Below are 13,685 nucleotides of genomic sequence, written 5' to 3'. Positions count from 1 at the left end.
TTAATTAGATCTCATCTAAGGCGTCTTTTCTCTAGACTAAATAAACCCAGTTTATCTAACCTTTCTTGGTAAGCGAGACCTTCCATCCCACGTATCAATTTTGTAGCTCGTCTCTGCACCTGCTCTAAAACTGCAATATCTTTTTTGTAATGTGGTGCCCAGAACTGAATTCCATATTCCAGATGTGGCCTTACTAGAGAGTTAAACAGGGGCAATATTATGCTAGCATCTCGAGTTTTTATTTCCCTTTTAATGCATCCCAAAATTTTGTTCGCTTTAGCTGCAGCGGCTTGGCATTGAGTACGATTATTTAACTTGTTGTCGATGAGTACTCCTAAGTCCTTCTCCAAGTTTGATGTTCCCAACTGTATCCCATTTATTTTGTATGGTGCTAGACCATTGGTACGACCAAAATGCATGACTTTACATTTGTCAACATTGAATTTCATCTGCCATGTATGTGCCCATATAGCCATCCTATCCAGATCCTGTTGCAATATGACACTATCTTCCTGAGAGTTGATGATTCTGCACAATTTTGTATCATCTGCAAAAATAGCAACATTGCTCACTACTGCATCTACTAGGTCATTAATTGAAGAGCACTGGACCCAGTACAGACCCCTGTGGGACCCCACTGCTAACAGTCTCCCATTTTGAGTACGATCCATTGACCACAACTCTTTGTTTTCTGTCCATTAGCCAGTTCCCTATCCATGCACACAAACTCTTCCCCAGTCCTTGCATCCTCAACTTTTGCACCAGACTTCTGTGGGGAACAGTGTCGAAGGCCTTTGCAAAGTCCAAGTATATCACATCTACAGCATTCCCAATATCCATATTAGCATTCACTACCTCATAAAAGCTGAGCATGTTAGTCAAACAGGGCCTGTCTTTAGTAAACCCATGTTGATGCTGAGAAATAAGATTATTTTCTACTATGAAGTCATGTATAGTATCTCTTAGTAACCCCTCAAATAGTTTGCATACGACTGATGTTAAGCTTACAGGTCTATAATTTCCTGGATCGATTTTTTGCCCTTCTTAAATAATGGGAAAACGTGGGCTGTACGCCAATCCACTGGGACTCTGCTAGTTGCAAGAGAGTCACAAAAGATAAGATAAAGGGGCTTAGCTATAACTGAACTTAATTCTCTTAGGACCCGAGGATGCATGCCATCCGGGCCAGGTGCCTTGTCTATTTTTAATTGTTTTAGTCTTGCCTTTACTTCTTCCTGCGTTAAGTATTTAATATTACAGTTAGAAGATTGAGACTCTTCTGCCTCTGTAATTTGCAACAGTGCTGTTTCCTTTGTGAAGACAGAAGCAAAGAAAGCATTTAATAACTCTGCCTTACCTTGGTCATCCACCATTGAGTTCCCACTCTCATCCTTTAGGAGTCCTATACAGTCAACCTTTCTTTTTTTAGAGTTGATGTACTTGTAAAACTTTTTTGGGTTAGATTTGATATCCCTAGCGATTTGATTTTCAGCTTCGATCTTTGCCAGCCTAATTTCTTTTTTACAATTTTTATTGCACTCCTTATAATTGCTTAGTGCAGCCTCAGTCCCCTCCTGTTTTAGGACCTTCTAGGCATTCTTTTTCCTCTTCATTTTATCCCTAACCTTTCTATTCATCCATAGAGGCCTTTTTTAATTCCTAGACATTTTGTTTCCATATGGGATATACATACTACAATATTGATTGAGAATACGTTTAAAAGCTTGCCATTTCCCTTCAGTGTCCTTCCCTTGTAGTACATTATCCCAGTTCACCAAACTTAGTGCCTGCCTAATTTGATTGAACTTTGCTTTTCTAAAATTCATAGTTTTAGTGGTCCTGCTGCCCCGTGGCCTATCAGTCACCAGATCAAACGTTATCATGTTGTGATCACTATTTCCCAAATGTTCTTGAACCTGCACATTTGATACATTATCTGGTCTATTAGAAATGATCAGATCCAGTAACGCATTCCCCCTAGTTGGTTCAGTTACCATTTGAGTCAAGTAATTGTCCTGTAGTGCTGCCAGAAATCTGCTGCTTTTACCAGAATGGGTAGCCTCAATACCCCAGTCAATGTCTGGAAAGTTGAAGTCGCCCATAATTATGACCTCATTTTTACTTGCAGCTTTTTCAATCTGCTGTAGTAATCGCAGTTCTGCAGCTTCATTAATAAGAGGTGGTCTGTAGCATACCCCAATAAGCAATTGGCAACTTTTATTTCCACCATGAATATTTACCCAAACGAACTCCACATCTTCGCAATCTTCCTCCATCTCATCGTTGAGGACAGCTGTAAAAGAATTCTTAACAAAGAGACAAACCCCACCACCTTTTTTCCCTGTTCTATCCCTCCTAAACACATTGTATCCTTTTAAATTAGCTATCCAGTCATGGCTTTCATCCATCCATGTCTCGGTTATTCCCACAATGTCATAGCCTTTGTCATTCAGAATGAACTCTAGTTCGTCTATTTTATTTGCAAGGCTCCGAGCATTGGTTACCATGCACTTTATATTTTTACCAACACATTTACCAATTTTGTTTACACGAAATGGGCTACTTGAAGTTTTACCAACCTCCTTAATCTTTACACTGTCCCCACCCCCCTCTCCACCCCCCATAATGTTAGGCTCCCACTGTCTTTTTACCTTATCTTGACTACATATTGAGACTTTATCCTCCCGCCTCCCCCCAGATCCTAGTTTAAAATCTCCTAGCAGAAAAGGGCTTCTGAGAGAAGGAAAGAGAGAAAAAGAGAGAAGGAAAGAGATAGTTCATAGATTTTAGCTCTGGCATACTCTGGCTCTGGCAATGAATGTGTCATTGAGCAAAAACAATAAAACATAAAAAAAAAACTTAAAATAGATTTAAATATAAAATAAAACTGTGGAATATCGTAAGTCATTTTTAGGAGGAGGATAGAAAAAAATGTTTGTCATTAGTTTATTGTCCTTTAAGCTTTATTACTTCCGTCCTTTCATTTATACCTTTTGGGAACTTTGTGATGGACTAACTACAGTACTAGCATAACTGGGGGCATAACAATAGACCCTGCAAGGGATGCAGCCATAAGGGGGCCCAGAAGCTGCAGGGGCCCCCATGGGGGAGAAGTTTATTTCCCTGTCCTGAGAGACTGACAACTAAGGGCAGGAGAGAGAGCAATTTTGCAGAGAGCAGAAACCTTTTTCTAATTACTGTATGATTTATCAGTGGCTGAGCAGATGCAAAGTTTTGCAGACAGTCCCTATTCAGTGTTCAGCAGGGTCTAGTGTACAACGCCCAACTCACAACCTCTCTACCCCTCCCCAAGTGCTCTGTACTGTAATGATGCTGGAGAAGTCTGCAGAGATAGATGCATAGATGGACAGAGTGAGTGTAATAAGCTGAGGCTGGGAGCACACTCTGTCAGTTTTCTGTATGCATTTTCTGCACATCATGGGCTTGATTCACTAAACCGTGATAACTTATACCACAGCCGCGCTAGCTTTTTTGCGCTAGCGAGCCCATTATATGGGTTCTCACAGTTTAGTGAATCAAGCCCTATGTGTGTCTGTATGTGTGAAAACATGCATGTTTTAGCACAGAAGCTAATGTAATTGATTGAGAAAATGCCTGCAGTGCTTTACTGCTGTCTGTTATCTGCATGGGGAAAACACATTCAAGTGTGCACTAGCCAATTGAATAACATTGGTTCTCAGTTTACCTGTGCAGAAAGTGAGGGTTGGGTGTCATCCAAAGTTGTTTTTTGTTGTTTTTTTGTTGTTTTTGTTTTTTGCAGGGGAGTCCAGTGATTTCTAGTTATGCCCATGAATTGCTGCAGAACATATTGCTGCCATGTGACAAATAATTATTGAAGTGCCCTCTGCTCCGAACTCAGACACAATGTTTGCAATCAGGATCTGCTTTATCTCTAGATGCACTGGATCTTCCAGATGACAAGCTGGAGGCCGCCTACAAAGCCATCACCCTTACAGAAGATTTCCATGATTTTGACTTGCCACTACCTGACATAAAGTAAGTGCCTCCTAATTATTCTGTAAGTGACTGGAATCATCAATATACCACTAAAGCTCCCCCCACCCCCATTCCCTTCTCTACCGCCTAAGTGCCTCTCGTATGGGATGGACAGCCATAATACACTGTATATGGTCTCTGACCACTTCTCTAAATAGAGAGGATTGTTTAGCTCTCATGTATTGTAGTCATGACTGATTGTGATGTTATACTGCATTGTTCATACGTCACATCATTGGCTGCTGTCTCACAGCTATTCTTAGATATATAGTGCAAGTACATTTTATTCTACTTTTCTAACTTATGGTTTTTTTTTAATATTTTTCTTACTATCCATTGGACCAATGGAGCTTTATACTCCTCTACAGTTTAGTAGATGCTGGTGACCTCCATCTGTCTCTTGAATTACAACACTCAGACTAATGTCATAACTCTGAGAGGTTAGTTGGCATCTCTTGATTTTGGCCTGTGTTATCAAGCGCTTCCAACTGTCTGCACCTGCTTTCTGAGGAGCATTTTCCTTTCTCTCATGGTGGCCCAGCATGCTTGTCAGTATGCCAGCCTGTGCTGTTTTGTGATGTTTTTGCCGTGTGTTGCCTCCAGATTTTTTTTCTGTGCCTTTTGCCACATTGTGGAAAGATTGTGCACGAGACATTTTAGAGTTCATGGCCCTTATTTAATTCACTTTTTCTCCTAGTTGATATGTTCAAACTGCCTTTTAAGCCACCAGCAAGCAAGAAAATACTCTGCAGAAAAGTCATTTCAACCAGTTTCCCACCGCTGGTATGTATATTTACACCCCTGGAAACTTCACTTAACAACCACGGGCGTAGATATATATGTATTGTAAGGCTTGACAGGTTATGTCCCCGATCAGTCTCTATGCCCCAATCTAGTGCCATGGCTCTGAACCCGGCCCACGGTCTTCCCCTATAGACAAGCCCCCGCGGGAACAGGACACTTAATTTGTCTCCTGACTACGGTTACCCCAGGTCTTAACGTGCAAGGCATACAGACTGAGGTAGAGAGTACAATAACGCACCAGAACCCCACTGAGGCAAATATAACACAGTTCAATAGTTCATAAGTATCACACAGGACTAGTACCTGTTGATTTAGGAGGATGAGGCCCTCAGTGTCGATTGCCAGTAATGACAGATAGTTCAGGGAACAGGCAGTAGTTGATCCTAGCAGCAAGCAAGGGTGCTCAAGCAAGGTTAGCGTGCAAGAGTATCCAAATAACAGGCAAGAGTTGGTTCAGGTAGCATGCAAGAGTATCCAGGAAGCAAGCTATGGTCGGTCCAGGCAGCAAGCAAGAATGTCCAGGTAACAAACAAGGGTCGGTCCAGGCAGCAGGCAAGCCAGGTAACAAGCAAGGGTTAGTAACAGCAGACAAGAATGGTCAAATACAAGCCAAGGTCAATTCTAGATTAATCAGGTAATATGAGTGCGCACCCAACAACTAGCCAGAGCTATGCTTATCACGGGCGATGACTGGGAGCACTCTGCGTGTTTAAATACAACTTTCATCCAATCAGTGGCCGGCCACATTCCGCACATCCAATCCCAGTGGATACACCTGCCAAGTGTCAGCCGCACAGTCAGCTGACGCTAGAGCTGTCAGCTATTGTTTACCTTTTCGGAGGGCGTATTAAGAATGCGCCCTCCACCTATCAGGAAGTGCTGCCTGTGTTCCAGCATCAGCAGGGAACAAGCACCAAGACCCAGAAGCGGTGGATTCCACCCGGTTCTCGGCACAAACGTCAGTATTCACAGGCAAGTTCCTTATACGTACTTGATTGTTTACTTCTCAGTTTCTTACCGCCACACCGCTGCCATTTGTTTTCATCAGAATCCCGCCGTTCAGTGATCGGTGAATGAGAGCAGTTTGTTCCCAAACCCAATCACAGTGGCTGTAATGAAGGAGAGCTGGAGTCAGCACTGGCATTTCATTCAAAGTGAAACCAAAACAGTTGCACTCAATAGTTCTGGTGTACTGTTTACAATACTTGGCAATTAAGTGTAGCACCATCTTGTGGCCAAAAAGTAAAAATGCACCCACATACACTTTTTTTTCTATTTAGAATAACATATATTTTTATTAATTTTTTAAACCATTATACCCCTACCCTATAGTTTCCAAAATAAAACACTTGTAAAATAAAAATAAAAGAAGACACCATTAAAAAAAAAATACATTAATAGGTCACTTATGGACTTTTTTAATATGTATATCATGAGGGTATATTACTGTTAATTTTGCTAATAAAGGCTTGTAAGTATTGATAAAGTATTAAACTAATATAGCCATACATTGTACTAGGAACACAATTTAAACACTGGAATAACCGGGACAAATGGGCAAATAAAACTTGTGGGTTTTATCTATCAAATCACATTTTATTTCAAAACGATAAAGCTGAAATTAGAATATATATATATATATATATATATATATTATGGTAGGGATTAGATTGTGAGCTCCTTTGAGGGTATATATATATATATACACTGTACAGCGCTGCGTAATATGTCGGCGCTATATAAATATTATATTATAATAATAATTATTCCTATTCTTATTCTTATTATTAATATTAAAATATATATATATATATATATATATATATATATATATATATATATATATATATATATATATATATATATATATGAATTATTATTTTTTTATTCCCTTTAACCACTTCAGGACCATAGGCTTACACCCCCCTAGTGACCAGGCTATTTTTTACAATTCAGGCCACTGCAGCTTTAACGAGGAACTTCAGCCTAAACAAACATACTGCTATTAAGTTAAATTAGTTATGTTAATTAAAATGGATAGGTAATATAATCTCTTACTCACCCTGTTTTAAAAGAACAAGCAAATGTTTGTGATTTCATGGGGGCAGCCATCTTTTTGGTTGAAAGGAGGTGACAGGGAGCATGAGACACATTTCCAGCTATCCTGTGTCCTGATCACCCCTCCCAACTAAGCGTGCTAGGCAACGAGAACAACAACATCAGAAATCCCATCATGCTTTGCACAGCATCAGGGGTAAAATGCCCTTGCAGAGTTCTTTGATGGGGCGGAGCTTAGTTTCTGTGCAGCTAAAAATGAGGCTTGGGTAATAAAACAAAGTACTGATGCTGTGAAACTGTTAAAGGGAACCTAAACTGAGAAGGATATGTATTTCTCCTTTTAAAATACTACCAGTTGCCTGGCTCTCCTTATGATCCTGTGTCTCTGATGCTTTCAGCCACAGTCCCTGAACAAGCATGCAGATCAGGTGCTCTGACTGAAGTCAGACTGGATTAGCTGCATGCTTCTTTCAGGTCTGTGATTCAGCCACTACTGCAGCAAACAGCAGGACTGCCAGGCAACTGGTATTGTTTAAAAGGAAATATCCATATCCCTCTCGGTTTAGGTTCCCTTTAACCCTCCTGGTGGTATATTAAAAACCGCCAGGGGGCAGCGCAGCCGTTTTTTTTATTTTTTTTTATTTTTTATATCATGTAGCGAGCTGAGGGCTCGCTACATGATAGCCGCTGCTCAGCGGCATCCCCCCAGCCATAGGAAATCAAGAAATCCCGTTCAAAGAACGGGATTTCCTGGAGGGCTTCCCCCGTCGCCATGGCGACGGGGCGGGATGACGTCACCGACGTCATGGACGTCGTGACGTCTAAGGGAGTCCCGATCCACCCCTTGCCGCTGCCTGGCGCTGATAGGCCAGGCAGCGCAGGGGTCTAGGGGGGGGGGGCTGTGTTGCGACGCAGATAGCGGCGATCTAGCGCGGGGCAGCGGCGATCGAAGTGCTGACGCAGCTAGCAAAGTGCTAGCTGCGTTCAGCAAAAAAAAATTATTCAAATCGGCCCAGCAGGGCCTGAGAAAACCTCCTGCGCGGCTTACCGCGAGGAAGGTTAAAGAAACACCAAGCCTTTTCAGTGCTGCGGAGTAGATTTTTAGTCTGGAGGTTCACTTTAAGGGCTTGCTGCAGGACCTACAACTCAGCACTAGAGATGTAGCGAACGGTTCGCCGGCTAACGGTTTCTAGGGAAGGCGAACTTTTGCGGAAGTTCGGTTCGCCCCATAATGCACTATTGAGCAGAACTTTGACCCTCTACATCACAGTCAGCAGGCACATTGTTGCCAATCAGACTGCACTCACTCCTGGAGCCCCACCCCCCTTTATAAAAGGCAAGGTCCTTGTGCCGTTTTGCTCACTTGTCTGCCTGCACTAATTAGTTAAGGGACAGCTGCTGACAGACGCTGCTAGGGAGAATTCCATCTTCCAGGGAATTGTAGGCTTTTAAAAGCCAGCTTACATACCTTGGCCGGGAATTGAACCCAGGTCTTGGCTGGGAATTGAACCCAGGTCTGAGTGCTTGGTAGTCAGCTCTCTTAACCGCTATACCACAACCAACACTACATACTGAAGGCAGCCTAGCATGTACCATTATGATGTATCCTAGAGAAAAATGAGCTTGCTTAAAGATTTGTAAGCTTTTAAAAGCCAGCTTACATATCTTGGCCGGGAATTGAACCCAGGTCTTGGCCAGGAATTGAACCCAGGTCTGAGTGCTTGGTAGTTAGCTCTCTCAACTGCTATACCACAACCAACACTACATACTGAAGGCAGCCTAGCATGTACCATTATGATATATCCTAGAGAAAAATGCGCTTGCTTAAAGATTTGTAGGCTTTTAAAAGCCAGCTTACATACCTTGGCCGGGAATTGAACCCAGGTCTTGGCCAGGAATTGAACCCAGGTCTGAGTGCTTGGTAGTCAGCTCTCTTAACCGCTATACCACAACCAACACTACATACTGAAGGCAGCCTAGCATGTACCATTATGATGTATCCTAGAGCAAAATTAGCTTGCTTAAAGATTTGTAAGCTTTTAAAAGCCAGCTTACATACCTTGACCGGGAATTGAACCCAGGTCTTGGCCAGGAATTAAACCCAGGTCTGAGTGCTTGGTAGTTAGCTCTCTCAACCGCTATACCACAACCAACACTACATACTGAAGGCAGCCTAGCATGTACCATTGTGATATACCCAAGAGAAAAATGAGATTGCTCTCTCTCTCTTTCTAGGGCTTGATGGTTTTAAGCTGAAAATTCCCTTCAATGTCATCAACGGATACCAGCAGAATTGTACAGGCAATTTCGGAATTCTGCCGGATTGAAAAAGCAATTCCGTTCCAACCAAACGGAATGGAATGACCAATTTCCGCCCAAAATTGCAGAAAATACAATTCCGTGGAAAGCGGTGACCAACCCTAATAGAGAGAGAGATAAATCTACATGGCTATCTGGGGTTCTCTTCTGACAACTGTTGAACACAAAAGGCAAGGCCATGCCTGGGTGGTGTTGAACCACCAACCTTTTAGTTAACAGCCAAACACGCTAACCAATTGTGCCACAGAGACTGTGTTCTATTCCTGGCCAATGTGAGTTGGCTTTTGACATACTACACATCCTTAAGCAAGCTCATTTTTCTCTAGGATATATCATAATGGTACATGCTAGGCTGCCTTCAGTATGTAGTGTTGGTTGTGGTATAGCGGTTAAGAGAGCTGACTACCAAGCACTCAGACCTGGGTTCAATTCCTGGCCAAGACCTGGGTTCAATTCCCGGCCAAGGTATGTAAGCTGGCTTTTAAAAGCCTACAAATCTTTAAACAAGCTAATTTTTCTCTAGGATATATCATAATGGTACATGCTAGGCTGCCTTCAGTATGTAGTGTTGGTTGTGGTATAGCGGTTAAGAGAGCTAACTACCAAGCACTCAGACCTGGGTTCAATTCCTGGCCAAGACCTGGGTTCAATTCCCGGCCAAGGTATGTAAACTGGCTTTTAAAAGCCTACAAATCTTTAAACAAGCGCATTTTTCTCTATGATATATCATAATGGTACATGCTAGGCTGCCTTCAGTATGTAGTGTTGGTTGTGGTATAGCGGTTAAGAGAGCTCACTACCAAGCACTCAGGCCTGGGTTCAATTCCTGGCCAAGACCTGGGTTCAATTCCCGACCAAGGTATGTAAGCTGGCTTTTAAAAGCCTACAAACCTTTAAGCAAGCTCATTTTTCTCTAGGATATATCATAATGGTACATGCTAGGCTGCCTTCAGTATGTAGTGTTGGTGGTGGTATAGCGGTTAAGAGAGCTGACTACCAAGCACTCAGACCTGGGTTCAATTCCCGGCTAAGACCTGGATTCAATTCCCGGCCAAGGTATATAAGCTGGCTTTTAAAAGCCTACAATTCCCTGGAAGATGAGACCCCCCTCCCTCCGGGAGGCGGGAGAGAGGGGTACACTGCCTGATGTTGTAAAGCAGTGTAGGCCTGTAATTGAACATTGAATGAGATCTGTGACCTTAAAATAGTGGGTTTATGTGAAATCTAGATTTTTGCCTGGAACTTTTGATGTGTATTTCACTCAATCATGTGTTCCTCCAGGTATTAGTACCCTTGAAACATGTTTTCTATCATTTTTCCAGCCGGTAGAAATTTTTCAAAATTTTGAAGTTCGCCTCCCCATTGAAGTCTATTGTGGTTCGCAAACTTTTTCGCGAACCGAACCTTCCGCGGAAGTTCGCGAACAGGGATAATCGCGACATCACTACTCAGCACACAAGTACTGATTTCCTCCCCTCGCCCAAACTTTTCTGACCACCAACAGAGCTTTCTGTTTGTGTGTGTGTGTGTGTGTGTGTGTGTGTATGTATATATATATATATATATATATATATATATATATATATATATATGCATGCATGCATGCATGCATGTATGTATGTATGTATGTGTGTGTATATATGTATATATGTATATATATATATATATATATATATATATATATATATATATATATATATATATACACATATACTCTGTATATCTATCGCAGCGCTGTACAATATAAATAGACGACGATTTCGACGTCTAACAGTCTCCTCACGGTGGTTGCTGCTGGGAGACTGATTCAAGTGGAGATGTGCATGCTATTTCCTGCAAAACTCGCCCCCAGGACTTTACATCAATTGGCGTTAGGCAGTCCTGGAGGAGCCGCCGCGTTCTCACCAATTGGTGTGAAGCGGTTGTCAACAAATTAAAATGTATATAAAATACATTTTTTGTAAATATATATATATATATATATATATATATATATATATATATATATCTCCTTTCAGTGTGATAAGTAACAAAGTAATGGGAGGAGTGTCATGTGAAAATGACTCTGGTTTTTAAGGGGAAAACCCTGTGGTTGGGAAGTAGTTAAACAGAAGATGAAAAATTGTCTAGGAGAAAACTTCAAGGAAAAAGTGGATTTTTTTTTTTTTATGTAGTTTTTATTTTTATTTTCCAAAAACGAAAGCAGTACAGACCTTTAGCAAGAAAAAGTGGATGAATCATCCAAAAAGTCCTATGACATAACGTGTATGAGAAGGCAATTTACCGCACATGTGTCAAAAAAGGCATTGCCTATAGTTCTTATATCTCAAGGCACAATCGCATTCATCTTATTTTTACTCTAACAATTTTAATATGTAATAACATTGAAACCAATATTACAATCGTGTCCTTTAACAACAACAACAAGCTACTACCTGCCTGCCTCGCATAACAAGATATGGCCTTGTGTCAATCAGAATGATAGGACAGGTTGCATCACAATTTATACCCGCCGCATCTAGACTATTTTCTTCAGGTTCAACAAGCATTGATCTAGGAAAGGTCTCATCCGCCATGAAATTCTTATAGTTATCTGGGCATAAAAACTCTATCCAAGGGTACCATATAGCTCTGAATTTGTTGATCTGGTCTCTAACCAATAGGATGGACTACTCAACCTGATGAGCCGTGTTATCCAATCACGAACAGTAGAAGGTGAGGGATCCCTCCACCTGGCCGGTATAAGGCTTTTACCTGCATTTAACATATGGGGGATAGTCTTGTTCTTGTATTTTTGACAGATAAAGAAGTCATATGTAATAGAACATGACATGGATCCTCCTGAACCTCTACCCCAGTAACCCACTTAATGACAGCTAATGGTCTTCTCTCAGGACAATGCCAAAAGAGATGGATTAAAGATCTTTTCTCAGAGCAACCTCTCAAGCAATCTGAGGGATGAGTATCATAAATATTGCTTAAGTATTCTGGCGTGCGGTACCACCTTACTAGCAATTTATAGGATAGGCGTGCTTATCGAAATGGAGTGAGTAAGTCTCTAATTTTCATCAACTGGGCTCTGGTGAAAGGAGTGCCCAGCTCCCTTTCACACTCCCTCAAGAAAAGCAGTTTTCCCTGGCACTCATGCTCGATTATCATCTGATAAATGCCTGGGATCATATAAGGCTTGGTGCCCTGAACAAATATTTTTTTCCCAGTTCCCCATATGGTCAATCGCTCTTAATGTTCCCAGCTGACTTCCCCAGTGGGTCAGCTGTTTTAGTCTCCAGAAGTCGAATGAGAACGACCAGTATTCTTCTCCGTTTTACAAGAGTCCTTAATTTGTGGCCAATTGTTATTAGCTTAGATCTTTTCCATATCCCCAAATAGCCTCTTTCCAGGCCTGGGAAGAATAAGGGATACACCTCGACAGGAGTCAAAGGTTAGGCAAATGGCATCCAGTCAACCTTCTTCTGAATAATGTCCCATTGCCTAAGTTTGTGGTAGACCCATGGCGGTGTCTGTTGTGATAAAGCACTAGCATCAGAAGGGAGCCAGGGAGCCCCTGCCAAGTCTCTTCCCGATGAGATCTTTTCCACAGCTACTCATCCCTTCTGCTTCGTATTATGTTTGCCATCAAGTATTCTGTTTAATGCTATGTCCTTGTAATAGGACCTTATGTCCGGGACACCAAGCCCTCCCTCCTCTTTAGGCCGGATAACAGTCTTATAAGTTACTCTAGCTTTTCCACCTTTATATATGCACCTAATAAACAAGAGCGTGATTTAGTAAAGAAAAGGTTGTGGGAGCGGGATAGGAACCGTCCTTACAGGAAATGGAGGGGGGGGAGGGGGAGTGGCTTGCATAAGAGCCCATGTGTTTTGGAAAATGTTAATTGTCCTAAACATCTTGCCAGTCTTTTAGTTTGTTTGTTGGATTTTTTGTTTGTTTTTTTCTGTCTTGATTTTAACTTCCTCTTTTGTTATTTTTGGTGAAACTTCACATTATGTTACCACTGAAAATCCACAGAAGGACAAACAGTATGCTGCTTCATACCTCAGAGAGCTGTACGGCTTCAGTCAATGGCATACCTCTCAACTTTTTGAAATGAGAAAGAGGGACACTTAAGCTATACCCCTGCCACAGCCCTAATCACACCCCTAGTCACGCATACCATAAAGATTTCATAAGTAAAATTTTGTTTTATAATTCAAACCACACTGGTCCTTTCTATCCTGGTTCATTTTCCTTCATATGAACATTTTAAAATTAGTAATATATCAATTTAAAGAATAGGGATAAAGTTTAGAGTCAATTAAACACTTTTTTTTAGTAGCGAAATATATATATTTACATAGAAAGAGGGACAAAGTCCTGAAAGAGGGATCAATGAGGAGGGGAAAGATGGACAGGACTCCCAAAGCGGGACTGTCCCTCCAAAAGAGGGACAGTTGGGAGCTATGCTATGGTCATATTTTTTGTTCTGC

At 41.5% G+C, this 13,685-nt stretch overlaps 1 protein-coding gene across 6 annotated transcripts in view; it reads left to right on the top strand.

Moving 5' to 3' along the window:
* RAD21L1 (RAD21 cohesin complex component like 1) overlaps positions 1 to 13,685 on the top strand; it is a 117,257-nt gene that overhangs the window by 66,865 nt on the left and 36,707 nt on the right. For all 6 annotated transcript variants that reach the window (XM_068263509.1, XM_068263508.1, XM_068263506.1 and 3 more), the window contains exon 4: positions 3,918 to 4,017. In XM_068263509.1, the coding sequence (XP_068119610.1) occupies positions 3,918 to 4,017 (100 nt within the window). The remainder of the gene's footprint in view (positions 1 to 3,917; positions 4,018 to 13,685) is intronic.

This window comes from Hyperolius riggenbachi, chromosome 12 (assembly GCF_040937935.1).
Source record: "Hyperolius riggenbachi isolate aHypRig1 chromosome 12, aHypRig1.pri, whole genome shotgun sequence".
In the NCBI taxonomy this organism is placed as follows: domain Eukaryota; kingdom Metazoa; phylum Chordata; class Amphibia; order Anura; family Hyperoliidae; genus Hyperolius; species Hyperolius riggenbachi.
The sequence above is the reverse complement of the archived record's forward strand: the minus strand, read 5'-3'. Positions and strand labels throughout refer to the sequence as shown.